The sequence below is a fragment of the Eretmochelys imbricata genome, chromosome 18 (genome assembly GCF_965152235.1).
Source record: "Eretmochelys imbricata isolate rEreImb1 chromosome 18, rEreImb1.hap1, whole genome shotgun sequence".
In the NCBI taxonomy this organism is placed as follows: domain Eukaryota; kingdom Metazoa; phylum Chordata; order Testudines; family Cheloniidae; genus Eretmochelys; species Eretmochelys imbricata.
This window is the reverse complement of record NC_135589.1, coordinates 1,640,884-1,668,404: the sequence shown is the minus strand read 5'-3', so window position 1 is coordinate 1,668,404 and position 27,521 is coordinate 1,640,884. Positions and strand designations below refer to the sequence as shown.

The 27,521-nt window shown below is 64.7% G+C and overlaps 1 protein-coding gene across 1 annotated transcript in view; it reads left to right on the top strand.

The window, feature by feature from the left end:
* Positions 1-7,242: 7,242 nt before the first annotated feature.
* The window catches only part of HSPG2 (heparan sulfate proteoglycan 2), a 173,972-nt gene continuing 153,693 nt past the window's right edge, over positions 7,243-27,521 (top strand). Inside the window, exons 1-4 of the mRNA XM_077837560.1 lie at positions 7,243-7,344; positions 17,934-18,069; positions 18,980-19,019; positions 19,056-19,075. Of these exons, the coding sequence (XP_077693686.1) occupies positions 7,243-7,344; positions 17,934-18,069; positions 18,980-19,019; positions 19,056-19,075 (298 nt within the window). The remainder of the gene's footprint in view (positions 7,345-17,933; positions 18,070-18,979; positions 19,020-19,055; positions 19,076-27,521) is intronic.

The window sequence follows — 27,521 nt, the reverse complement described above, 5'->3', positions numbered from 1 at the left end:
ACCCCCCCATCAGGGGTGCAGTGACCAAAGAGAGGAGTTGGCACAATGTGGTGAGTTAGAGAGCAGCAGATCGCCAGCAGCTGCTGCGATGGGTGTTGGGTGATGCTGGCCAAGTGTTCTGAACGGCTGTTGCTGAGATCAGGGGATGTGGCAGCGAAGTTGCTAAGCTGCTACCCAACCCACGTGGGCCTAACGCCCGCTCCTGTAGCAGGGGGCTGGAGGGCAGGGAGTGGGCAGCGAGCCTGGGGATTGCAGCTCACTGGGATGCGCGGGCATACTGGACACACTGGCTGGGATCTGCTCAGACGCCATGACGGCCATGAGCTGAGAGTGAAACTGACGCGGCTGCTGGGAGGGCAGGCCAGGGCATGGCACGGGCTGCCCCAGGCGGGGCGCTAATGGAGAGGAGGGCAGCTGCCACGTGCTTTTAGCAGGGGAAGGGTGGCTGCTCCATGGCTTTGCCCAGGGTTGTGCCGCTGGCTGATGGGAGGATGCAGGAGGGTTAATCCAGTCGCCCTCTGGGCGGGTTCCTGGCCCTACCTCAGCAATGCTGGTGCGGCTGCTGTTGGGGCATACTGGCCTGGCTGGGCCCCTGGCTGACCCCCCTGGCAGTTCCAGGATCCCTGGAGAATGGGCCTGGGCTTGGCACGAGCTGGAGATGCCCCTGTTCTGTACTGAGCACCACGACCATCCTTTGCCATGGATGCTCTCGGCTGAGCAGGGCTCCGTGGCAGCAGCTGGAGCCGCCCCACGTCTTCCTCTGCCCGTCTTAGGTCAAGCTTCAGGCTGCCTTGCGGCAAGCAAAGGAGAATCCTCCAAGCCCCGGCCTGGGCCCTCCCTCCCCTCTGCCAGGGGTGCTGGTGGAGCACGGGGCAGTGGTTGGAGACGAGTGGCGAGCAGGGACATGCGGGGGGGTTGAATGCCTGTGTTTGGGGTGGGGGCCCTTGGTTAGTCCCTGCTGAGCCGCCTGCTGGCTGGTGCGTCTGTTCCCGAGCACAATTTCAGGAAGTGTGTCATTCCTGCAGAAGCCTGGGGCGGGGGCGCGGGAAGCAGCCTGGTGCTGCCTGGAGCTTTAAATAACCCCTGGGCTGCCTCAGAGGCTTGGGAATAGCTGCCATTGTTCTGGTGGCGGAGGGACCCTAGCTCCCGCATGGGCCACGTTGTTGGGGGCTGATCTCTCTCGGGGGAAACCTCACCCCCATCCTTTTCTTGGGGTGACTTTCCTGCAGGCCGGCGAGTGGGATCCGGCAGGGCTGTGGGGGTGCTGTGCATGGCACATGGTGCATTGGGGTACAGGGGTGTGACTCACACTCCAGGGCTGAGTGGGGGGCGTGTGGACAGCAGGTCCTGGCTTCCTGTCCATCCTCCTGGGGGTTTAACACCTTTCTGCCTCTCTGGCATGTCAGTTACACTCCTTGGCACCTCCATGTACATCAGCTCGGCTGTCAGGCCCAGCCCTGGATCGTGACCAGGCTGGAGGGGGCAGCTGGGGGGAGAATATTTTCCCCTTCTGAACTGGTGTAACACGGTGCCTGGTGGGATTCCAGAGCCCTGTGTTCAGGCCCGGGGTTTGCTCCACGCCTGCTCTGGGCGATGACCCCCCTAGACGTTAAACGTAGCCCAGAAGTCAGCCGTGATGTAAGTATTTCCTGGCTGCAGGGCAGGAGCGAGCGAGACCGTGGTGTGTATGTGCGCGTGTCCATGCTGCCGGCTACGTGAGTGCCCGCCCGTCTGTGGGCGTGCTGCACCTGTGCACTTCTGCCCGCCACTGCCTTTGCATGCAGCTGCGGCCCATCCCCGTGCCCGGGCGCTGCCATTAAAGCTCCTTTGTAGCTGGTGCTAGCCGCAGGTTGGTGTCTGGGCTGCAGTATCTCTTTATTTTTGTCACAGCCCCAGGGCAGGGATTTGCAGCCTAGCGCTCCGGAGGCATTTCCAGCAGCTTCCCGGGTTCATTACTTTTTCTTCTCTATTAGCTGTACAGCTGGAGCCCTTGTGGGGGTGAGCTCAGGGCCCATTGTGCTGACGCTGCACAGACACAGAGTAGGCCGGTCCCAGGCCCCCAGAGCTGACAGTCTCAACAGACAAGACAGAAACAGGCTGGGAAGGGAAACTGAGGCTCACTTTCTTTTCTTTTCTTTTCTTTTCTTTTCTTTTCTTTTCTTTTCTTTTCTTTTCTTTTCTTTTCTTTTCTTTTCTTTCTGTATCCTAGTTAATTTTGGGGAGGGGGCAGTTTCCAAACTGGCAGCCCCTAGACAGTGGAGTTCCCCCCTACTACGGGGTGGTGTGTATTGGGCACAGAGCAGCGATGCCATGGCAGGATCTGAACGGGACACTGAATCACCAACCATCTCCAGTACCCCAGGATTCCAACCCAGTGGCCCTGCAGCATTACCTCACTGCAGAAATGCTGCCCCTTGCTCAGCTGAACTGCCAGGTCTCCTCTGGGGACAGGGCCAAATTAAAGCTGCCCAGGGCCATAGGCGCACCCCACATGAGACTCCCCCTGGCATGGGCCTGTCCCTCACTGGAATGGCAGCAAGTTTCAGTAGCTCTTGGAGCTACTGGTTCAGGCTGCCTGCAGACTCAGGCAGGCAATGCTCGTACTCAGGCCTTGGCTTCAAGCTTTTCTTTGCCCCTGGGGGGTAGGAACAAATAGATCTGTAAGTGAGAGCTGAGACTGTGCGCTCAGCATGGGACTGTAAGAGCCAGGGCCTTTCTTTGGTCTGTGTGGGAGGCCGAACCTGCAGGGAGATGGTGCTTCCCTGGGAGCTGGTACCTGGCTGCTAGAGGAGGATATGGGGCTAGAGTCCATCCATCTGCCAGGCCCAGGGAGTGAATCTGTGCCCCTCGCCTGCTGCCTGTGATCCTAGAGCCATCCTGAATCCCGCCTGGCTGGTGGGACGGTGTGGGTCGCAGGGCTTGATTCATAGAATCATAGAATATCAGGCTTGGAAGGGACTTAGGAGGTCATCTAGTCCAACCCCCTGCTCAAAGCAGGACCAATCCCCAACTAAATCATCCCAGCCAGGGCTTGTCAAGCCTGACCTTAAAAACTTCTAAGGAAGAAGATTCCACCACCTCCCTAGGTAACGCATTCCAGTGTGTCACCACCCTCCTAGTGAGAAAGTTTTTCCAACCTAAACCTCCCCCACTGCAACCTGAGACCATTACTCCTTGTTCTGTCATTTGCTACCACTGAGAACAGTCTAGATCCATCCTCTTTGGAACCCCCTTTTAGGTAGTTGAAAGCAGCTATCAAATCCCCCCTTATTCTTCTGTTCTGCAGACTAAACAATCCCAGTTCCCTCAGCCTCTCCTCATAAGTCACATGTTCCAGTCTCCTAATCATTTTTGTTGCCCTCCGCTGGACTCTTTCCAATTTTTTCACATCCTTCTTGTAGTGTGGGGCCCAAAACTGGACACAGTACTCCAGATGAGGCCTCACCAATGTCGAACAGAGGGGAACGATCACGTCCCTCGATCTACTGGCAATGCCCCTACTTATACAGCCCAAAATGCCCTTGGCCTTCTTGGCAACAAGGGCACACTGCTGACTCGTATCCAGCTTCTCGTCCACTGTCACCCCTAGCTCCTTTTCTGCAGAACTGCTGCCGAGCCATTCGGTCCCTAGTCTGTAGCGGTGCATTGGATTCTTCCATCCTAAGTGCAGGACTCTGCACTTGTCCTTGTTGAACCTCATCAGATTTCTTTTGGCCCGATCCTCTAATTTGTCTAGGTCCCTCTGTATCCTATCCTTACCCTCCAGCGTATCTACCTCTCCTCCCAGTTTAGTGCCCCCAGCTCTCAGCAGGTCCACTCTGGGAGGCGCTGAGAGTTCCCCTGCATGGGGCCACAAAACCACTTGACTCCTGAGGGAAAGCATCCTCATGGGTCTAATGCACTTTACGCTCACGACACGGCACCTGAGCTGATTCCCCTCCATGTCCCTGGGTGCAGACGAGCCCCAAGGGTCCCTAGCGGCTGCAGGGCGCGGCATGGCTCCCACCTGCTGCTCTCTCCTCTGTGACCATGTTGCCCCGGTGATCTGCGCGGGGGTCTCACTCCCTGGCCCTTTTAAAAGAGGCCGGTGGGGGAGGGGGTGCGCGGCTGGTGTCCAGGCCGGGACCTCATCGGGGAGATGTCCCCAGTCCTGCCCAAAGGACACACATTGCTTCCCCTGGGAGACTGGGCATGGCAGGGCTGGAGGCTGGTCTCCCCTGCAGAGTTGGAAGGGGATTGTGCTGAAAGAGGGGGCTGGTTTGGGCTGGTGGAGCACCGGGAGATTTGTGAGCGCCAGGTCTGGAATAGCGGGGGGCTGCCAGTCGGGATTGAGGCACACTGGCAGAGCTGGGTGTGGGGAGCTCTGGGCCAGGCGGGCTGTGGGTCAGGAGTGGGGGGCAGTGGCAGAGCTGGGTGTGGGGAGCTCAGTGGGTCAGGAGTGGGGGGCAGTGGCAGAGCTGGGTGTGGGGAGCTCAGGGCCAGGCGGGCTGTGGGTCAGGAGTGGGGGGCAGTGGCAGAGCTGGGTGTGGGGAGCTCAGTGGGTCAGGAGTGGGGGGCAGTGGCAGAGCTGGGTGTGGGGAGCTCAGGGCCAGGTGGGCTGTGGGTCAGGAGTGGGGGGCAGTGGCAGAGCTGGGTGTGGGGAGCTCAGGGCCAGGCGGGCTGTGGGGGAGGAGTGGGGGGCAATGGCAGAGCTGGGTGTGGGGAGCTCAGGGCCAGGCGGGCTGTGGGGGAGGAGTGGGGGGCAATGGCAGAGCTGGGTGTGGGGAGCTCAGGGCCGGGCGGGCTGTGGGTGAGGAGTGGGGGGCAATGGCAGAGCTGGGTGTGGGGAGCTCAGGGCCGGGCGGGCTGTGGGTGAGGAGTGGGGGGCAATGGCAGAGCTGGGTGTGGGGAGCTCAGGGCCGGGCGGGCTGTGGGTGAGGAGTGGGGGGCAATGGCAGAGCTGGGTGTGGGGAGCTCAGGGCCGGGCGGGCTGTGGGTGAGGAGTGGGGGGCAATGGCAGAGCTGGGTGTGGGGAGCTCAGGGCCAGGCGGGCTGTGGGTCAGGCGTGGGGGGCTCTGGCAGAGCTGGGTGTGGGGAGCTCAGGGCCGGGCGGGCTGTGGGTGAGGAGTGGGGGGCAGTGGCAGAGCTGGGTGTGGGGAGCTCAGGGCCAGGCGGGCTGTGGGTCAGGCGTGGGGGGCTCTGGCAGAGCGGGATGTGGGGAGCTCAGGGCCGGGCGGGCTGTGGGGGAGGCGTGGGGACTCTGGCAGAGCTGGGTGTGGGGAGCTCAGGGCCGGGTGGGCTGTGGGGGAGGCGTGGGGGGCTCTGGCAGAGCTGGGTGTGGGGAGCTCAGGGCTGGGCGGGCTGTGGGGGAGGCGTGGGGGGCAGTGGCAGAGCTGGGTGTGGGGAGCTCAGGGCCCGGCGGGCTGTGGGGGAGGCGTGGGGGGCAATGGCAGAGCTGGGTGTGGGGAGCTCAGGGCCGGGCGGGCTGTGGGGGAGGTGTGGGGGGCAATGGCAGAGCTGGGTGTGGGGAGCTCAGGGCCAGGCGGGCTGTGGGGGAGGTGTGGGGGGCAATGGCAGAGCTGGGTGTGGGGAGCTCTGGGCCAGGCGGGCTGTGGGTCAGGAGTGGGGGCCATCGGCAGAGCTGGAGTGAACTGCACCGTGCCTGCCCTCTGAATGTTTGACTCTATCTAATTTTGCCCATAATTAATTGATGTAAGGAAGAGACCCCAACACGGACCCCAGCAGAGCCCCCATCCGCCTGAGACCCACAGAGTGGCCCTGCTGGGGGCTCCCAGCCTGGTGGTTCGGCTAAGGCCCGAGGGGCAGGCCCACATGACCACTGTGTGGCTGACTGCATGCTAGCCCCAGGGGCTGCGCAGCTTGGAGCCTGCCCCACGGGGAAGGAGTCTGCATGTCCCACCAGGATGTTCCCGCCCCAGCGGGTGGTGCCTGCGGGCAGCCAGAGCCGGGGTGATTTGCCCCTGCTGCTGCATGATCCCATCCTTGGTGGCCACCAGCACCTGCTCTATCCCCCAGCCTCGGGTGGCTGGGCAGGGCTGTTACCCCTGGCTCAGTCGGTCACGGCTCTATCCCCCCAGCCTCGGGTGGCCGGGCAGGGTTGTGACCCCTGGCACAGCCGGTCACGGCTCTATCCCCCAGCCTCGGGTGGCCGGGCAGGGCTGTGACCCCTGGCTCAGTCGGGCACGGCTCTATCCCCCCAGCCTCGGGTGGCCGGGCAGGGTTGTGACCCCTGGCACAGCCGGTCACGGCTCTATCCCCCCAGCCTCGGGTGGCCGGGCAGGGTTGTGACCCCTGGCACAGCCGGGCACGGCTCTATCCCCCCAGCCTCGGGTGGCCGGGCAGGGCTGTGACCCCTGGCTCAGTCGGTCACGGCTCTATCCCCCCAGCCTCGGGTGGCCGGGCAGGGCTGTGACCCCTGGCACAGCCGGGCACGGCTCTGTCCCCCCAGCCTCGGGTGGCCGGGCAGGGCTGTGACCCCTGGCTCAGTCGGTCACGGCTCTGTCCCCCCAGCCTCGGGTGGCCGGGCAGGGTTGTGACCCCTGGCACAGCCGGTCACGGCTCTATCCCCCCAGCCTCGGGTGGCCGGGCAGGGCTGTGACCCCTGGCTCAGTCGGTCACGGCTCTATCCCCCCAGCCTCGGGTGGCCGGGCAGGGCTGTGACCCCTGGCTCAGTCGGTCACGGCTCTGTCCCCCCAGCCTCGGGTGGCTGGGCAGGGTTGTGACCCCTGGCTCAGTCGGTCACGGCTCTATCCCCCCAGCCTCGGGTGGCCGGGCAGGGTTGTGACCCCTGGCTCAGTCGGTCACGGCTCTATCCCCCCAGCCTCGGGTGGCCGGGCAGGGCTGTGACCCCTGGCACAGCCGGGCACGGCTCTATCCCGCAGCCCCCGGCAGCTGGGCAGAGCCCTTGGCTCCCTGCTGCTGGGTTCTCAGGGCAAGGCAGATCTGGAGCCCAGCTGTCTGGAGCCCTGGTCTCTCTTCCCAGGCTGGTGCCCTGCACCCCATCCCCGGCTCAGTTGAAAGGGGGCCCTACGAGGTGTGGGGGAGGGGGAGCCAGCTGCGCCTTCTCCACAGCGCTCCCAGATGTGGGGAGGGGAGGAGGGAAGGTGCTGTCACAACTGGGGGAGGGGCTGCTACAGGGTAGCCTGGGGCTGGGGGGGACGGAGAGGGGGCTGGAGGCCAGTGCATTTGTCTGGGGGTTGGAGCCCCACCCCCCTGGCCTGGGTGAGCCACCCTGCTTCGCTGATGGCCCTCGGCCCCCAGCTGCCTGGCAGTGACAAGGGCGTGTGTGGGCCCATGGCGGGGGCTGCAGGGGCTCAGTGTGGGACTCTGGCAGTGATGGGGCGGGTGTGGGGTCCTGGCTGGAACGGGGGCCGGGCACAAGCGAGCGGCGCTCGTGACAATTTCTGCTGTCTGCAGTGACAGGCCCAGCCATGCCGTGACTGATGCTGAGCAGGGTCCGTTGCCCTGGGGAAGCCTGTGGGGCCCGTGACCCTGTGTGCCCTTCTGCTCTGGCACTGCCGTGGGGATGAGCCCTGACTCCTGGCCTGACAGCCCAGCAGCTGCTGCAGTGGGAGGGCCGAGAGCCCTAGGTGACGGTGGAATTACTTGCCTGGCCCATGGCTGGAGATGGGAGGGTTTAGACTCCTTGTGCCATCTCTTATCTAATTGCAAAGCTCCTTATAGGTGCTCAGGCCTGTGTGAAATCCTGCTGGGCTCTTGGCCTCAGATACACCTTGTGGCAGTGAGTTCCACAGGCTGACCACACTATGGGTGGCATTGCCTCATGCCTGGATCATGGGCACAGACAGCGCCAGTTTGCCTGCTCTGCTCCTTTGTGCCACGTCTGGGTCTGCACACCTGTGCTGTGTGCCCTCCCATCACTGCCTGCTGGCCCTGCCAGGCACGGGGCTCAGGGCAGCTCCTCCAGTGCTCCTCGGCTGGGATACGTGGGTCGGGGCAAGGGCGCTTTTGTGGGGGGGAGCCCCCAGGAGCCGGGAGGATCCTGCTGAGAACGGGCCGGGCCAGACCTCACGTCAGGGCTGGGGCAGCCTCCTCCGAGGGGCCGGGCCAAGCCCCAAGGCTAAGATTAGAGCCGGTGATGGGATCTGCCCTCAGCTTCCTTCCTGCCCTGAGCAGAGCAGGGGTCAGTGTATGCCAGTCCCAACCCTCAGCAGCCCAGCCCTGGGCTTAGGGTCTTCTCCAGCCTAGAGTCACCAGTGCCTTGGCGGTGCGGCTGATGGCCTGCTTTTTTGGGAGACATCTGTGAGCCTTAGACGCATCCATGTGTCCTGGGCCCAGCACGCTCTGGCTGCAGCAGATCAGAGCCCTCCAAAGGGGCTGCTGGGGCAAGTCTCGGGGGCCCTCCAGGAGAGACACAGAGGCTCTGCCAGCCACCAGGCCAGGGGCATGGGGAGAGCCCCTCAGCATGCCCACCCCTGGTGGATTACGGCTGGGGCACATACCTGTTCAGGTGGTTCTGGCTGTGGCCCCCGGCTGGCTGCCCCCTGGGTCGCAGGGGGACCCTCAGCTGCAGTGATGTGCCATGTGCCCGCTGATTGGGTGCATGGGTGCTGGCTGGCAAACACTGCAGTGACCTGCCTGCAAACTCCAAGCCACAGCGCTGTGGCTGGTGTGCCCTGAGCCTGGCACAGGCCTGGGCATAGCAGCTGGTCCCTTTGAAGTGATCTCTGCTCTCTTCCTTGCTGTGCTAGCAGGGGCCCGCTACAGGGGTGTACTCGTGCCCGCTCGCTGGGTCAGTGACTGCCACACACTGAGGCTTGCGTGCCCAGGGTCTGGGCAGATCCGTGGGCAGCTGGGACATGTGGCCATGCCAGGCTGGAGCTGAACCCCTGCTGGGCATCATGTCTTCATTCCACTTCCCACAGGCCCCCCTGCCAGGCTGGGAGATCATGCCCTTGTATCCATCAGTGCATGTGGCATCAGTGACCTGGAGTCCCCTCTACCTGCACCCTGTTGGCACCTGGCTGTAGGAGATCTCTTTGTTCCCAGCGAGTGCCAGGAGAGATGCCAAGCTGGCAGAGGGCAGAGAGTGGCATGGGGGTAAATAGGGACACCTGGTGCCATCCAGGTTGGGAGGGCAGCAGTGCTGGGTTCTTGGGGGCTGTGTGCGTGGAGCCTGGCATGGTGCCATGCTGGCATTTGCAGACTGCATGGATCGCCAGCTCCTGTTTCCCCTTGGCCTTTTCATGCCCATTCAGACAGCCGGGGCTGATTAAATACCTTTTCTGTTTCCATCAGGCCTTTGTCCCCGCGCCGATCACCCGGGAATAATGACCCGGTGTGTTTGCACAGGAAAGTGCTGCTGTGACGAATTCCTGCCTTGTCGCGGTCTGATGCCCCAGGCCACTCGCTGCCAGCGGGGTGGGGTGGGGGAAGGGCAGGGAAGCCGGCGCCCAAGCTGCCCCAGGAAGGGACCCCGCCAGGGCCACCGGCTGGCAGTAGGGGCTGGCTGCGGGTGCGATCGCTGTACTGGGATGCGCCTCCTGTAATGTGATGGGCTGAATGAGTGGGGCTCAGGGGAGGAGATTGGGGGGGCTGGCCCTGGGGGTGCAGCAGGGGAGGGGGTTGCTGATCTCTGGGGAGAAGGACAGAAGGGATGGGGGGGCCGGCACTCAGGCCATTCTGCCCGCCCTGCCACCCCAATGCATGCTCTCTCCCTGCTCCTGGGCAGAGAGTTGCCTTGTGGGGACCCTCCCACTTCCTTTGCCTGCTGGGGTGGGTGAACTCCCATGATGAGCTGGGTCATGGCTGGTTCTCCCTGTACGTGGGCTGGATTGCAGCTGTTCCATGCGGGGTACGTGGTGGGCTGGGGCTGGATGTGCTCAGGGTGGGCGTGTGGGCTCAGAGTGGTGTTAGGTGCTCTGCCAGGCTCATGTCACTCCTTGCCCCACCCAAGCCCCTCCCAAGAGCTCCCACTTCTAGGTTATTTCGTGGGGGCTGCAGTCCTGGGCAGGCCTGTGAGAGATCCAGCAGGGGCGTCCTTCCCTTTGCACCTGCCCAGAGTAGGAAGTGGAGGGATGCTGCTGCAGGGAGCAGGGTGGGTGGCTCTTCCCTTGCAGTCCGTGCTGGGCTAATGCCCAGCATGGCACTAGGGGCATGGTGCTGCAGGGAGCAGGGCAGGTGACCCAGCCGGGGGCACTCTCCCCTTTGAGCTGGTGCCCCAGTGCCAGGTGGCACTGTGCTGCAGGGAGCAGCGTGGGTGTCTCTCAGGAGGGGGTTTTGCTGCCGCAGGGGGTGTCTTTCAGATACCATGTGAAAAGGGGCCTGTGCCCATTTGCCCATAGGGGCTTGTGCCCTGCTTTGGACACAGGAGGAAAGTGAATCCTGCCCCCCGAATCTCCCTGCACTTTCATCCATATTCTTCTCCACTTGGCATCCCAAAGCAGCATGCAGCATTGCTGTGCACTGTTCCCACCCCAGAGCTGGCTGCATTTCTATGAGCTGAAGCAGTTTCTGAGTAGCTTGTGGGGCAGGAGGCTCTAGTGGGGTGAGAGCCCCTGTTCTTCCCACCACAGGCCCAGGGCTAAACAGAGGAGTGCAGCCCCCTGCCCCCCACCGGCTTGGGGATGTTTGCTTTGCTTTAATCAGCGTAAGATGAGTCCCTGTGGAAGCCAGCATCCTGCTTCCTGTCAGAGCAATGAGGCAGTGCTGGGAGCTGGCTTGGAGGATCAGCTCTGACCAGGGAGCACATGGCCTCTGCATGTGGATCCCCTTCAGCCCCATCCCAGGGTGAAAGCCATGGAGCAGACAATGCACCCCACCTGGCTGGCCCTGCTGCCCCAGGGCCAACGCCAGAAGCCAGATCTTCTTTCCTCCAGTCTGGGGTGGGCTCCTGGATTTCTGTCAGCCCTCAGCTTGGGGGAAGGAGAATGGGCCACAGTTTACCCCTAGGTAGTGGCATGCCAGCACCCATCCGTGCTGCAGAAGGAGGCTGCAGGGGTGTTGCTGCCAGCATGCCCACTCCCTGCTGCCCCTGGGAGCGGGGGGCACAAGGCCATCGGTCCTGGGCCTCTTGCATGACATGCAAAGTGCTGCTTTGAGCTGCACTGAACTAGTTCCCACTGGAACTGAGTTTGCTGCTGGGGGCCATCCCCTTGCGCCTTCCTGCCTGAAGGATCCCAAAGGGCTGGATAGTGCATGGGCCAAACTCTGCTCATAGTTTCCCTGGTGTAAATCTGTGGCATCAGGGGAGTCACTCCAGGTTCATGTGCCGGGGATCAGTCCCCCCTGCCATGGAAATGCTTCTGCCTCTGGGGTGAGGCTGTTGAACAGTGCACAGCGCTGTACGCCCATGGGGGAGCGGGCGTGAAGACTGCCATAGGGGTTACCCAGAATATTGGCGGCCCAAGCTGGCATTTGCCAGGATGCTGCAGGAAGCGGCCATGGCCACTCCAGGGAGCAGTGCCAGGGAAGCCTGGGTGGCCGCGGGACTGTGGAGCTCTGCTGGAGTGTGGGCGGAGGGAAGGGTGCAACGGGCAGGGTCCCAGCGCGGTGCCCAGAGATGATAGTCCTGATGCATTGGTGCACGGGGCCCCCTGACATCGGGAGGTTCAAGGTGACCTGCAAAAAGAAAAGAAGCCTCTTTGGGCCAGGTCTTGTCTGCCCCAGGAGTCTCTGTGGACATCTGGGAGCTGCAGCCACCGTGTGGTGGGGGAGAGGAGAGGATTCTCAGCCAGTGGTGCCAGTTTCACGTTGGCACCGAAGGAGCAGAGGTTGGGAGGACGTGTCCGGGGAAGACTCAGGGTGAGAGCACCCAGCCCTGGCTCCCCGCCACCTGAGATCTGTAAGGAAAAACCCGGCAGGATGACAACCCCATGGACAAACACTTTCAGGCCTTCTCCGGCCTGCGTGGGCACCTCAGTGCCAAAGTCGTGTCTCCCCTATGGGCAGGGTTGGCAGCGGGGCTGGGGGTGACTGCAGCTAGCAATGGAAGCCCCCATGATGAGGTGGGGCCAGTTGGAAGGGAATGCGGCTCCGGCGGGGAGAGCTGGGCCCCGCGCCCGGGGGGAGGCGGCTCCGGCGGGGTGAGCTGGGCCCCGCGCCCGGGGGGAGGCGGCTCCGGCGGGGTGAGCTGGGACCCACGCCCGGGGGGGAGGCGGCTCCGGCGGGGTGAGCTGGGCCCCGCGCCCGGGGGGAATGCGGCTCCGGCGGGGTGAGCTGGGCCCCGCGCCCGGGGGGAGGCGGCTCCGGCGGGGTGAGCTGGGCCCCGCGCCTGGGGGGAGGCGGCTCCGGCGGGGTGAGCTGGGCCCCGCGCCCGCACGAGGCGGCTCCGGCGGGGTGAGCTGGGCCCCGCGCCCGGGGGGAGGCGGCTCCGGCGGGGTGAGCTGGGCCCCGCGCCCGGGGGGGAGGCGGCTCCGGCGGGGTGAGCTGGGCCCCGCGCCCGGGGGGAATGCGGCTCCGGCGGGGAGAGCTGGGCCCCGCGCCCGGGGGGAGGCGGCTCCGGCGGGGTGAGCTGGGCCCCGCGCCTGGGGGGAGGCGGCTCCGGCGGGGTGAGCTGGGCCCCGCGCCCGCACGAGGCGGCTCCGGCGGGGTGAGCTGGGCCCCGCGCCCGGGGGGAGGCGGCTCCGGCGGGGTGAGCTGGGCCCCGCGCCCGGGGGGGAGGCGGCTCCGGCGGGGTGAGCTGGGCCCCGCGCCTGGGGGGGGAGGCGGCTCCGGCGGGGTGAGCTGGGCCCCGCGCCCGGGGGGGAGGCGGCTCCGGCGGGGTGAGCTGGGCCCCGCGCCCGGGGGGGAGGCGGCTCCGGCGGGGTGAGCTGGGCCCCGCGCCCGGGGGGGAGGCGGCTCCGGCGGGGTGAGCTGGGCCCCGCGCCTGGGGGGAGGCGGCTCCGGCGGGGTGAGCTGGGCCCTGCGCCCGCACGAGGCGGCTCCGGCGGGGTGAGCTGGGCCCCGCGCCTGGGGGGAGGCGGCTCCGGCGGGGTGAGCTGGGCCCCGCGCCCGGGGGGAGGCGGCTCCGGCGGGGTGAGCTGGGCCCCGCGCCCGGGGGGGAGGCGGCTCCGGCGGGGTGAGCTGGGCCCCGCGCCCGGGGGGGAGGCGGCTCCGGCGGGGTGAGCTGGGCCCCGCGCCCGGGGGGGGAGGCGGCTCCGGCGGGGTGAGCTGGGCCCCGCGCCCGGGGGGGAGGCGGCTCCGGCGGGGTGAGCTGGGCCCCGCGCCCGGGGGGGAGGCGGCTCCGGCGGGGTGAGCTGGGCCCCGCGCCTGGGGGGAGGCGGCTCCGGCGGGGTGAGCTGGGCCCTGCGCCCGCACGAGGCGGCTCCGGCGGGGTGAGCTGGGCCCCGCGCCTGGGGGGAGGCGGCTCCGGCGGGGTGAGCTGGGCCCCGCGCCCGCACGAGGCGGCTCCGGCGGGGTGAGCTGGGCCCCGCGCCCGGGGGGAGGCGGCTCCGGCGGGGTGAGCTGGGCCCCGCGCCCGGGGGGGAGGCGGCTCCGGCGGGGTGAGCTGGGCCCCGCGCCCGGGGGGGGAGGCGGCTCCGGCGGGGTGAGCTGGGCCCCGCGCCCGGGGGGGAGGCGGCTCCGGCGGGGTGAGCTGGGCCCCGCGCCCGGGGGGGAGGCGGCTCCGGCGGGGTGAGCTGGGCCCCGCGCCCGGGGGGGAGGCGGCTCCGGCGGGGTGAGCTGGGCCCCGCGCCTGGGGGGAGGCGGCTCCGGCGGGGTGAGCTGGGCCCTGCGCCCGCACGAGGCGGCTCCGGCGGGGTGAGCTGGGCCCCGCGCCTGGGGGGAGGCGGCTCCGGCGGGGTGAGCTGGGCCCCGCGCCCGGGGGGAGGCGGCTCCGGCGGGGTGAGCTGGGCCCCGCGCCCGGGGGGGAGGCGGCTCCGGCGGGGTGAGCTGGGCCCCGCGCCCGGGGGGGAGGCGGCTCCGGCGGGGTGAGCTGGGCCCCGCGCCCGGGGGGGGAGGCGGCTCCGGCGGGGTGAGCTGGGCCCCGCGCCCGGGGGGGAGGCGGCTCCGGCGGGGTGAGCTGGGCCCCGCGCCCGGGGGGGAGGCGGCTCCGGCGGGGTGAGCTGGGCCCCGCGCCTGGGGGGAGGCGGCTCCGGCGGGGTGAGCTGGGCCCTGCGCCCGCACGAGGCGGCTCCGGCGGGGTGAGCTGGGCCCCGCGCCTGGGGGGAGGCGGCTCCGGCGGGGTGAGCTGGGCCCCGCGCCCGCACGAGGCGGCTCCGGCGGGGTGAGCTGGGCCCCGCGCCCGGGGGGGGAGGCGGCTCCGGCGGGGTGAGCTGGGCCCCGCGCCCGGGGGGGAGGCGGCTCCGGCGGGGTGAGCTGGGCCCCGCGCCCGGGGGGGAGGCGGCTCCGGCGGGGTGAGCTGGGCCCCGCGCCCGGGGGGGAGGCGGCTCCGGCGGGGTGAGCTGGGCCCCGCGCCTGGGGGGAGGCGGCTCCGGCGGGGTGAGCTGGGCCCTGCGCCCGCACGAGGCGGCTCCGGCGGGGTGAGCTGGGCCCCGCGCCTGGGGGGAGGCGGCTCCGGCGGGGTGAGCTGGGCCCCGCGCCCGGGGGGAGGCGGCTCCGGCGGGGTGAGCTGGGCCCCGCGCCCGGGGGGGAGGCGGCTCCGGCGGGGTGAGCTGGGCCCCGCGCCTGGGGGGAGGCGGCTCCGGCGGGGTGAGCTGGGCCCCGCGCCCGGGGGGAGGCGGCTCCGGCGGGGTGAGCTGGGCCCCGCGCCCGGGGGGGAGGCGGCTCCGGCGGGGTGAGCTGGGCCCCGCGCCCGGGGGGGAGGCGGCTCCGGCGGGGTGAGCTGGGCCCCGCGCCCGGGGGGGGAGGCGGCTCCGGCGGGGTGAGCTGGGCCCCGCGCCCGGGGGGGAGGCGGCTCCGGCGGGGTGAGCTGGGCCCCGCGCCCGGGGGGGAGGCGGCTCCGGCGGGGTGAGCTGGGCCCCGCGCCTGGGGGGAGGCGGCTCCGGCGGGGTGAGCTGGGCCCTGCGCCCGCACGAGGCGGCTCCGGCGGGGTGAGCTGGGCCCCGCGCCTGGGGGGAGGCGGCTCCGGCGGGGTGAGCTGGGCCCCGCGCCCGGGGGGAGGCGGCTCCGGCGGGGTGAGCTGGGCCCCGCGCCCGGGGGGGAGGCGGCTCCGGCGGGGTGAGCTGGGCCCCGCGCCCGGGGGGGAGGCGGCTCCGGCGGGGTGAGCTGGGCCCCGCGCCCGGGGGGGGAGGCGGCTCCGGCGGGGTGAGCTGGGCCCCGCGCCCGGGGGGGAGGCGGCTCCGGCGGGGTGAGCTGGGCCCCGCGCCCGGGGGGGAGGCGGCTCCGGCGGGGTGAGCTGGGCCCCGCGCCCGGGGGGGAGGCGGCTCCGGCGGGGTGAGCTGGGACCCACACTGTGGGCACGTCTCTCGAGCGAGCACTCCGGCCTGGGGCCCAGTGGCCTCCCTTTCTGAGTTCTGTTCAGCCCGTGCCATCTGTGCGGTTGCATGGCCACCTGTGGGGCTGTGCCCGCTCCCCGAGGTCACTCCTGGGGGGCTGGCCACACAGAGGGAGCAAAGCCCAAGATGAGAACAGCCCCCCTAGGCGCAGCCAGTGCTGCGGGGTGCTCCGACACCACGGGGAGGGGAGGCGCATGCTGAGCCCTGCTGAGGGGAACGGGTGCCCCCCGGGGCATCTCCAGCTGTGGAGCTGTCTGGGGATTCCCTCCCCCCTAGCCCCCCCCACGCCAACCCCCGGAATTCCATGGGCTGAGATCATGGCCGCTGCGAGCACATGGCCCAGGAATGCTTGTGGGTGGCTGGAGATGAGCTCACTGCCCCTGTCCCTCCCCCAAAGGCCAGCATGACTTTACTGCTCAGCAATGTTGGCGAGGCCATGCCAGGAGCCTGCAGTGAACACCAGCCCATGCAAAGGCTCTCAGGCAAAGGAAGCTGTCATGGGATAAGAGGGAAGGTCCTCTCATGGGTTGGTAACTGGTTAAAAGACAGGAAACAAAGGGTAGGTATAAATGGTCAGTTGTCAGAACGGAGAGAGGTAAATAGTGGTGTCCCCCCGGGGGTCTGTCCTGGGGCCAGTCCTATTCAACATATTCATAAATGATCTGGGAAAAGGGGTAAACAGTGAGGTGGCAAAATTTGCAAATGATACAAAATTACTCAAGAAAGTTAAGTCAAAAGCTGACTGTGAAGACTTACAAAAGGATCTCTCAAAACTAGGTGACCGAACAACAAAATGGCAGATGAAATTTAAGGTTAATAAATGCAAAGTAATGCACATTGGGAAATATAATCCCAATTACACATATTTAATGATGGGTTGTAAATTAGCTGTTGTTGCTCAAGAAAGAGATCTTGGAGTCATTGTGGAGAGTTCTCTGAAAACATCCACTCAACGTGCAGCGGCCGTCAAAATAGCAAACAGACTGTTGTGGGGGAATCACGAAGAAGGGGAGAGAGAGTAACAGAAAATATCATGTTGCTTCTGTAGACATCCCTGGCACACCCCCATCTTGAATACTGTGGGCAGATCTGGTCGCCCCATCTCAAAAAAAGATATGTTAAAACTGGAAAAGGTTCAGAAAAGGGCAACAAAAATGATGAGGGGCATGGAACAGCTTCCATATGAGGAGAGATTAATAAGACTTGGACTTTTCAACTTGGAAAAGAGATGACCAAGGGGGATATGATAGAGGTCTATGAAATCATGAGTAGTGTGGAGAAAGCAAATAAGGCAATGTGATTAACTCCTTGTAATAACACTAGAACTGGAGGTCATGCTATGAAATTAATCGGCAGCAGGTTTTAAACAAACAAAAGGAAGTATTTCTTCACACAATGCAGAGTCAACCTGTGGGACTCCTTGCTGGGGAATATTGAGAAAGGTCAAAAGTAAAACTGGGTTTACAAAAGAATGAGATAAAGTTCATGGCCATCAATGCCGATTAGGCAGGGTGAGCAGGGATGCCACCTGCCGCTCTGGGTGTCCTTAAATCTCTGTTTGCCAGAAGCTGGGAGTGGTCAACAGGAGATGGATCACTTGATAATTGCCCTTTGAGGCAGCTGACATTGGCCACTGTTGGAGGGTAGAAGACTAGGCTAGAGGGACCATTGATCTCACCTAGTATCGCCATTCTTATGTTCTTGAGACAGGTTTCTACGCATGGCATTGTAATCGTCCGACCTATTTTTCCTTTGTACAGTTGTTTTAAAGCAAATTTGATGTCTGATTTGGCATCTGTGGGGCGTCTGTTCCCCCACTCGATTACTCATGTCCCGTTGCACCTGGCTTGTTACTGCCCCCTTTGCCCCTCGGGCAGCCATCACTCGCTGGGCTCTGCTGCTGGCCTGGAGCTTTCCCTGCAGACGCTGGCTTGGTGGCTCCCACCAGGAATTTTTAACCTGCCGATCGCTGAGCTGGTCCCAGGGGGTTGCCTGCATTTGAATGGCTCAGAGGCATGCTGCTCTCTTTCACCTGGTCCCTTGAGCTCCTTGGGGAGTGCCCTGCCTCCATCACAGGCTGTTAATCCCCTACTGTACGTGGCCAAAGCAGAGTGTGGGTCAGACACAGGGCAGAATGCAGTGCAATCGTAAATCGTAGAGCAGCCCGACAAAGGGGCCTGGGCACTATCCGGTGTCGCCTCCTGCGCTCGACGCCGGGTGGAGCAAAGCCAAGTGGCTGGAGCAGCCTTGTCGGGCCTCGGCTGTGCTTGCATCCAGGCAGCTGCACAGAGCCACCCCAGCCTGTGCGGCTGAACTGAGTGCCAGGGAGGTGACTGCATTCCTGCCAGCGCCACTTGGCACCTGGGGCATTGTTGCAGTGAGAGAGGGTGACTCTCCCTCAGCTAGACAAGCCCTGAAGTTTCCCCTGCTCAAGGGAGCACTGGGGATGCTGGGGCAGTGTGCCGGGTACACCCTCAAACCCTGCCCCTTGGGTCTCATGTGCAAGGGGTGCTGTGGGAGCTGATCCAGCCCTGGTTCTGGTTTGCCAAGAGGAAGGGCCGGCCACTGACTGATGCTATCCGGGCTTCTCTCTGGCAGGTCTCCCACGCCGCCCAGGGGCTGAACGAAGCCTCCTTTCCCGAGGATACAGAGTCTGACCCAGCGGGCACACCCTGGTGGAGTGATGTCGACCTCTCTGATGACGAGGACATGCTGGCAGATGAGGCCTCGGGAGGTAGGGGCTGCGAGGCTCCAGCATGCCCTCCCTGGCCTGGGCTCTGAGATCTGTGCTTCCCACCCCACTGACAGCCCCTGCTCCTGCTGGGAGAGGGACAGGGCCGGCTCCTGTGGCTCCCAAAATGCACGGCTGCTCTCCTGTCCCCTGTGCCCCAGCTCCCTGGGGACATGGGGCCAACACTCCCACCCAGGCAGGGGCTTTGCAGCCCTGACATGTGCTGGGGGGAAGTGCCGGGCGCCCCGCCAAGTCCTAAAGGTGCTGTGTAACAGTTCTGGGGCTGCGCAGGACTCTCGTCCTCCCAGCCCCCGCCCATGTGGCCCCAGGGCTTCATGAGCCGGCAGGGACAGACAGCAGGGAAATCCCCTCCGGCCGTAGCCAGAATAGTCCCAGATGCTCTGTGCAGGCCCCCGCAGTGGGTGGCTGAGCTCCCTGTGGCATGCACTCGTGAACTGGCGCCATGCCCATGGCAATAACGGGCAGTCCTGAGGGGGAGCTGGGCCGTGGCCTGTGAGCCGGAGGGAGTGTTCTGGGAGAGAACAAGACGGGCACCTGCTCCGTTTGCACAGCACTGTCCCTGGGTGTTACCAGCTCCGAGCGTAACTGTTGCCCAGTATCCCTACTCTGGGTCTTGCTCCTCCAGGCAGGGAGCTGAGTAAGAAGGTGCCACTTTTACCAGGCCAGCTCCACAGCAGCCTGGCCGTGGCCCGTGGGTCCCCAGGCCTTCCCTCACAAGAGCGGTGGGTATTCAGTGACAGGGAGATGGGCCTGGAACCCTGCATGGGGCTTGGTCCTTTCCTCGCCGGCATGACTGGCCCTGACCCTAGCCGACCCTGGGGAGCTGGTGCTGCCAGGAGCCCCACACCGCGGTTGCAGCTCACGGCCCCTGTTCTGTCTGCTTCCATTCCAGATGGCAACGGCAGCGGGGAGAACGGCAGTGGGATTGCGCTGCCCGACATGCCGCTGTCCACCAGCCGGACGCCGAGCGTCACGCTCTTGCCAATGGGTAAGGGGTGGAGCTGGTGGGCGCTGGTGGGCGGGGCCGAAACTGCAACCAAAGAGCAGCAACACGGCCCAGCTTCCTGGTGGTGGGCACCAATGGGCTGGCAAGTCATGGGTGTGCTCAGGGCTGGGAAGTCTGGATGGCAGCTCACTCGCCCTGGCTGGGCTGGGCTGGGCAGCTTGTAACAGGCCCGACGACGCTGCCTGTTTGCCTGGGGCCTGTGGGAGAGTCTAAGCCGAGCGTGGAGGGAGGTGGGGGTATCATGAGGCCTGGATCCATTCTGACCCCAGGGGAGTTACCCAGGATGGGTGTGAGTGGGCATATCCCTCTCCCTTGCCTGGGGCATGGCCTCCATTCATGGGTGGCACAAGCAAGGGAGGGGGCAGGTGGAGGCAGCGGGGGTGGGGCTGGGGTGCAAGTATAACAGAGAGGCAGGGTTGGCTGCTGGGGCCGTGAGGGCCATGGCTTGGTGGTGGTAGGAGGCAGCGTGGCATTGTGTGGCGGTGGTGATAGGAGGCAGCGTGGCACTGTGTGGCGGTGGTGGCAGAAGGCAGTGTGGCACTGTGTGGCAGTGGTGGCAGGAGGCAGCGTGGCACTGTGCGGCAGTGGTGGCAGAAGGCAGCGTGGCACTGTGCGGCAGTGGTGGCAGAAGGCAGCGTGACACTGTGTGGCGATGACGGTTGGAGGCAGCATGGCACTGTGTGGCAGTGGTGGCAGGAGGCAGCGTGGCACTGTGTGGCAGTGGTGGCAGGAGGCAGCGTGACACTGTGTGGCGATGACGGTTGGAGGCAGCGTGGCACTGTGCGGCAGTGGTGGCAGGAGGCAGCGTGGCACTGTGGCGATGATGGTTGGAGGCAGCATGGCATTGTACGGCAGTGGTGGCAGAAGGCAGCGTGGCACTGTGTGGCCATGATGGTTGGAGGCAGCATGGCACTGTGTGGCAGCGGTGGCAGGAGGCAGCGTGGCACTGTGTGGCGATGACAGTTGGAGGCAGCGTGGCACTGTGCGGCAGTGGTGGCAGGAGGCAGAGTGGCACTGTGTGGCGATGATGGTTGGAGGCAGCGTGGCACTGTGCGGCAGTGGTGGCAGGAGGCAGTGTGGCACTGTGTGGCGATGATGGTTGGAGGCAGTGTGGCACTGTGCGGCAGTGGTGGCAGGAGGCAGCGTGGCCCTGTGTGGCAATGATGGTTGGAGGCAGCGTGGCACTGTGTGGCGCTGATGGTTGGAGGCAGCATGGCACTGTGCGGCAGTGGTGGCAGAAGGCAGCGTGGCACTGTGCGGCAGTGGTGGCAGGAGGCAGCGTGGCACTGTGCGGCAGTGGTGGCAGGAGGCAGCGTGGCCCTGTGTGGCGATGACGGTTGGAGGCAGCGTGGCCCTGTGCGGCAGTGGTGGCAGGAGGTAGCGTGGCCCTGTGTGGTGATGATGGTTGGAGGCAGCGTGGCACTGTGTGGCAGTGGTGGCAGGAGGCAGCGTGGCCCTGTGTGGCGATGACGGTTGGAGGCAGCGTGGCACTGTGCGGCAGTGGTGGCAGGAGGTAGCGTGGCCCTGTGTGGTGATGATGGTTGGAGGCAGCGTGGCACTGTGTGGCAGTGGTGGCAGGAGGCAGCGTGGCCCTGTGTGGCGATGATTGTTGGAGGCAGCGTGGCACTGTGCGGCAGTGGTGGCAGGAGGCAGCGTGGCACTGTGTGACGATGACGGTTGGAGGCAGCATGTGCGGCAGTGATGGCCTGGCTTTCAGGTCAGGGCTGGGGCTCTCCTCTTCTGCTTAGCAGTAGCGTTGGGCCTTTCTCTTGGGTTGCTGGCTCTGGCCCTGCATGACCTCGGCTGTAGCTCTTTCTTCTCTCTCAGTAACTGCCCATCTTTCTCTCTTTTTTTCTCTCCTGTCCTGTCCCTCTCCATCCTCCATCTTCTTCCTCCTCCTGCTCCTGGGGTGCAGCCCAACCGGGTGCAGCAGGGCAGCCCCATCTGGCAGGTATGACTGTGGCTGACCCGGACGATGAGGCCCCCCTCAGTAAGTGAAGGGCTTGGGGGCCCAGGCTGTGTGTGGGGAGGGGGCACAGACTGGGCTAGCTGGGGTGGGGAGGTCAATAGAAAACTTCAGCATGTTGATAAAAATGTGAATGCCAAAATATTTGGATTCAGAATTGCTGCCACAATGCCTCATGGGAGTTATGGTTCAGCTCTCTCAAGCTCCAGTTCTCCTCTATAGGCCAGGTCCCCTGGTTGGACTATAGCTCCCATGATGCACTGTGGTCTCCCCTCTTAGTGCAGAGAGGCTGTGCAACATGAGAGTCCCTAGCCATGGTGCATCATGGGAGCTGTAGTCCAGCTAGGGAACTGGCCCATAGAGGAGAATGGGGACAACGAGGCATGCGAACTACAATTCTCAGGCAGCACTGTGTCAGCCTCTTCAAATTGAACTGTTGTGGTTTTCGGGATTTTGGACAAAAAATCCTGTTCTGCAGGCAGCTGACGCTATTTGTGAAAAATTTCATTTAGTTGAAACCAGAGTTTTCTGTTGAAAAACAGCTGAGATGGAACCTGCCCACCCCAGCCTTGTGGTTCCATTGCATCTTGGGGCAGCAGCATCCCGCCTGCGGGAGCAGGGTCGCAGTGTGGGGCACCGGGGCCACCCCATCAGGGACAGGCTGCCTGGCTGTTAGCAGCAGAGCCGGTTCCCTCGCTGCAAGGCTGGGTTGTTTATTTTCTACCCCAGTTGGCAGATCTCTCCATTGTGGGTCGCTGGCACGCTGGAACCCTGGGCCTTCCTAGCCCCAGTCCTTGAGCTCCAGGAGTAGCTGCCCCTCTGTGGCTAGGCTGCTAGCCAGGGGGCTGCATGTGGAATGGTCGTGATCAGGACTCCTGGGTTCGGTCAGTGGCTCTGGAGGGGAGCATGGACGTGACGTTAAGATCTAGTCCCAGCTCTGAATCATAGAATATCAGGGTTGGGAGGGACCTCAGAAGATCATCTAGTCCAACCCCCTGCTCAAAGCAGGACCAATCCCCAATTTTTGCCCCAGATCGCAAATAGCCCCCTCAAGGATTGAACTCACAACCCTGGGGTTAGCAGGCCAATGCTCAAACCACTGAGCTCTCCTTCCCCCCAAGTGCCCTTGTAGGATGGCGCCATTGGCTGCTGTGTAAAAGGAGAGAGGCCTGGTGCTCGTCTGGCTGCTAGGGCGGAGAACGTGGTGAGCAGTCAGAGCTACCAGGTGCTCAGACGGCAGCCAGGAGAGGGGAGAGTAGAAACCATCCCTGCACAGCTCAGTGCTGCAGGGGATCAGGGCACTGTGCCCCCAGCTCCCACCCAGGACACCATTGGCCTCGCCAGCCCATTCTCTTGCCAGGTTGGCCAGCTCCAGCTCCTTCCGCCTCTCCCTGTCAGGCGACCCCCGTCACTCTTATCGCTCACCCCAAGCTCACTGCAATTTGCTGCCCTCGTCCTGGCGCTGAGGCTGGATTCCCCTTGCCGTGTAGAGGGGCTTTCTGTCCACTGGGCCTTTGCCTTCACAGGCAAAGCGCTTGTTGCACTGTTGTGGCCACGTCACAGGGCCGGACCATCTGCCCTGGTGGCGTGGGCATGCTGGGGCACCACCTGCCTCCTGGCCCTGATCCTGATTCTGGGACACAGCCCCTGTGTGTGAGCTGGGTAATACCACGGCTACCCTGCCCCCTGCCAAGGTCATTCGCTGGGCTCATGAGTTCAGAGGTCTCCCCAGGGCAGCGAGCTCGGCGCGCTGGAGAGCCCCAGGGTCTGTGCTGAGCGCGAGCGCCGGGCTGGGTGTGTCACCCCCCACGTGCCCTGCCTCACGAGAGGAGCCTGCCCAGGGCTGGGCTGGCTTCTGCTGTCAGCTCCAGAGGTCCCAGGCACCGTGTGGCGAGGCAGTGGGCCATCCGCGCAGTGCCCTGGCAGGGGAGGGGGTGATTTCCAAGGCAGACTCTGCCTTCCCCCAGGTCATGGTGAGCCAGGTCTGTCCCAGGAGCCCCCAGCCCCGTGCAGCCCGGAGCGGGCGCCCGGGAGGGGTGGCTCAGCCGGCGCCGGACGCAGCAGCAGGAAGCTGAGGGCTCCGCAGCCGGAGGCATTTTTTCCATCTCCCTCCCCAGCCAAGTGCAAACAAAGCGCAGCCGAGAACCGAGGGCTCCTTAAAAGGAGGACGAGTGGCTGCTGGGGCAGCCAGGGAGCAGGCTGGGCTTCCTGCAGCAGGCTGCTCTCCAGCCCAGGGCTGAGCCAGAGCCAGGGCCCCCCAGCACGCCACTCCCAGTGCCTGGCTACAAACGCAGCCCCAGCCATGTGCACGTGGCTGCACCTCCCGATGCCGGGCACTGGGGGTTGTGGGCACAATTCTTTGGGCTTTTGCCTGGGGCCATTGGGCATGTTTGTAGGGCAGTGTTGCTGGTGCAAGGCTTCCCATGGGCACCCTCTGCTTGCCCACTCTCATTTTAACCCTGTGTGCACCCCCCATGTGCTCAATCCTGCTTTTGTACAGCCAGAGAGCTGCACAGTCTGACGTGAAAGCCCCTGAACTCTCGCTCTTGTGCCCAGATGCCCATTGGTAGCCAGTGGGGCTGACAAGGGCACATACCCAGCTGGGGCAGGGCTGAGGCTGCCCTCCTGAGCCTATGGCCCAGGTGCAGTGAGCTTGGAGGCTAAGGGCTAGGGCCATACCTGCTGCAAGGGACATGGCTGAGCCCTGGGCCCTGCTGCAGAGAGACCCAGGGCAGGATGGGTATTACTAGAAAGTGTCTGGCCCTGGCACTGCTTTCTCGGATTCCTGGGCTGGAAAAGACATTCAGTCCCTCCCCTGGGCAATGGGCCCTGGAGGGGCACCTTGGGGCACATTGGCAGGGCAATGTGGGAGGGCAGCTCGCCCTGACCCTGATAGTGCTGCACCGGTCCTGCGGGTGGTAGGGGGCTCCAGGCCAGAATCTCACGCTGGTGGAGCTGGCCAGCAGGCCCAGCTCGGTGTCAGTCCTGGCCCTGGTTGGGAGAAGGGGACCACCTCCCCACGAGGCACCCAAGTGAAATCCCTGTCCCCGCAGGCCGCTGAGCAGCATGTCAGCATCTGGCCTTCTAGAAGCCAAGCAGGCCGGAGCCAGCCACGCCCTGGGCTCACCCTGTGGCCCTGGCGCCAGCTATGGGGGCTGGGACCCACCTTGGAGAGCGACCACCCAGTGCCAGCCCCAGGGCGTCTGCAGGAATTAAATGTCTCATGTGACGAGGTCCCAGCTCCCTGGCAGGAGGGCTGGAGCATCACCCTGTCTGAGGCCAGGCTGAGGGGCTGGCAGAAGCAGAGCAGTGGCCAAGCAGAGAGCTGGGCTCTGGGCTGGTGGTAGTTAGCGAGGCCCAGTGATGCGCGTTGCCGGCTCCAGGCTGAACCCCCATCCCCGACGCTGCAAGAAAAGGGGCTTTGTAGTGTGAGCCGCATGCTCCCTCCCCCTGAGCTGAGGAAGGGCTGTTTCCTGGTGGCCGCCTGGCTGCGCTCTTTGGGGTGAGCTGTGCTGGAGGGCAGGGTGTGAGGGGCGACCCCACCCCCTGGCTGCCCGCCATCCCCGCTGTCACAGGGCACTTTCAATGGGCTCTTTGTGTGCCTGACAAGTGCCCTTGTGTTCCCTGGGCTCTGGGAGAGGCACCTGGGCAGGGAATGGCAGCACCTCGCTGCAAATGGGGGAAGCCCCTGTCTTCAGGCAGGGCCACCACCCCTAACCCCAAGTGCTCTCTGGCACTGCCCTCTCTGGTGCTGGTGGCACGGCCTCTCCCGTGCCTGGGAAGGGCCTGGCTGGGAGCAGAAGCAGCCCTGGAACGTGGGGAGACTGCTGGCTCTGTGTGCGGGCCTGTGAGCCAACATTACAAGGCATCACCCCAGGGAGCAGCCCTTGAGCAGCTCCATCCAACCTGCAGGAGACTCTGGCTCTCCCAGGCTGCTGGGGGGCACCTGGGAAGGGTTGGGGGCTGACTGGCCAGCTGCAGGGGAGCTGCTGCGTTCTGAAAGGGGCCCCTGCCCCATGCATAGGGCCCATCTCCATCCTTCCCAGCCCCTGGGATAGTGAGAAGCCTCATCTGGCCCCCCTGCCCTGCCCCCGGCTGGTTCCAGTACCCTGCAGCTGTCCTGCTGGCACCCCAGCCCCCATGCTAGCGGGCAGGAAACAGACTCTCCTTGCAGACAGGCCGCCCACTTCCATGGGGTGAACCAAGCTAGGGGCAGGCAGCGCCAGTGGGCACAGCGACAACCCTGCCCCATCCCTGCCAGGATCTCAGAGCTCTGCACAACCTCCCCAGCAGGTCAGGATCCTTCTCCCCGCTTTATAGAGGGCAAAGTAAGGCACCTCGGGGGAAGGAATTCACCCAGTTGCAGGACTGCAAATAAAACCCAGGAATCTGACTTCAACCCTCCCCGGCTCTAATCCACTCGATCCTACTTCCCTCCCCAAGCAGAACCCAGGAGCACTGACCCCCTAGCCCACCCCCACTCGACTCCACTCTCTACTCCAAGGGGAATTCTGTGCCAAAAAATTAAAAATTATATGCACAATATTTCAAAATGCTGCATATTTTATTTATCAAAATAAAACAAAATAATCAGGCCGGTTTCAATTATTTTGGTCATTTATTTCAAAATACCAGTCACCGCGTGTGTCTGTAACAAGACAGCGACAAGACAGGAGGAGGCAGAGCGGTGGCTGCTCGCCACCCTTCGTTTTCTGCTGTTGCTAGCAGCAGTGCTGCCTTCAGAGCTGGGAGGCTGGAGACCAGATTTCGCTGGGGAGACCAGATTTCACGGTCTGTGTTGCAATTTTCATGGCTGCAAACTCGGTAGACCCCCAAATGTAGGAGGGAGGGCAGCACAGCTAGGGTCAGACAGGAGGAAAAAGGAAGCATTTTGGTTGAAATCACAAATTCTGCATGAAAAAAAAATTCTGTGGGGAACATTAATTCTGCGTTGCACAATGGCACAGAATTCCAGCGGGAGCACAGTCCTCCCAAAGCAGGATAAAGAACTCAGGAGCTCTGGCTCCCAGCCCCCCAGTTCTAACCCACTAGTCCCTACTCCCTTCCCGAACAGGAAATGGAACCCAGGAGTCCAGTCTCCCATGCCAGGCCTTTTTCTCCTTGGAGAAGAGCAGGGTAGATTGTCCAGCTCTGCCATGTACCTGGGGGGTAGTTTGCCAGTGTCAGACCCCAAGCTGGGGCATCTGAAGCAGGCAGGGCGCAGTTTCTCCCTGGTGACGTCACCACTGCGTGTGGTGGGGCTGGGACCGTGTTACCGATACCTGACAAGGCACTGTGGAGCGTGTGGGCAGGGCAGGGCATAGTAACTTCCCTGGCACAGCCTGCCTCTCCTCTCTGACAAGGCCGGGCTGTGTGCCCCCTCGGCCCCACACCCTAGGGTGTTTGCCCCAGAGAGCCAGCTCAGGGAGGCCAAGCCAGTGCTGCCCTCAGCTGGGTGATCCCTGTGGGCAGAGCCCAGAGGCCCAGTCAGAGTGCAATCACATGCCGGAGGAGCTCCCACCCTGCCCCCGGGTCTCCGGTGCTGGGGGTCAGGCTGCAGGGACTCCTTGGCCTGGGAGCAGCTGTCCTGTGGGGGAGCTGTGTGGCGTCTGGCCTGTCTGCAGGAGCTGGGGGAGGTGGTGAGTGGGGCTGCTGTTTACTCACTGCAAGGAGCTGAGCAGCTGGTGCTGGGGAGGGGCCCCTGCGGGGCTGGACGCAGGGCAGCTGCGAGCGGGGGATGAGCTCTGGCAGCCGCAGCCTGATGCAGGGAGCCAGGGGCTGCTCCTGGCACGGCAGGCGTGTGAAGCTCGGGGGTGCAGTTAGCAGGACTCCACAGACCCCTCCCCCCGGCCCAGAGCTCCCACCTGGGCCCAGCCCCTGTAGCATGGACTCCTTCGGGGCTGGCTGCAGATGGCCTTGCAAAGGGGGCTGAGGATTTTCCCAGCTGGGAGCCAGGCTGAGCCTGCCCCCTCCACCCCACCCCACCGTCAGTGGAGCCTGCCCCTGGGGAGATGATCAGGGCTCTGCTCCCTCTGCCCGCATGGGAGGCCAACTCCTGAGGGAGGGCTCCCCAGTGCCACCCCCTGCCCTGCCGTCGTCCCAGGGGGTCCCGGCTGGTCGAGGTGGGAACCGCCTCGGTTGGGCAAATGTCACGCTGGGAGGGAGGCGCTGTGCTGCTGGGGGCAGTGTTGGGGGCTCAGTAGGGGGCGCTCTCCCACCACAGTCAGTGCTAGAGCCAGTGCCTCAGCACAGCACCAGGGGGCGCTGCGCTGCACAAGGTGCACAGCCAGGTCGTGTCCCCCTCTGGTCATTAATGATCCCTTGGCTCTTTTTGGCAGAATAAGGGTGTTGGCTCCATTGGTCTGGCCAGGTCCTAACCCAGCGGGGGGCCTTCTGGTGTCCCAGGGTCCTGCAGGTTTCAGCTGGACACCATAGTCTTCCTCACTTCCTGTCCTAACGGTT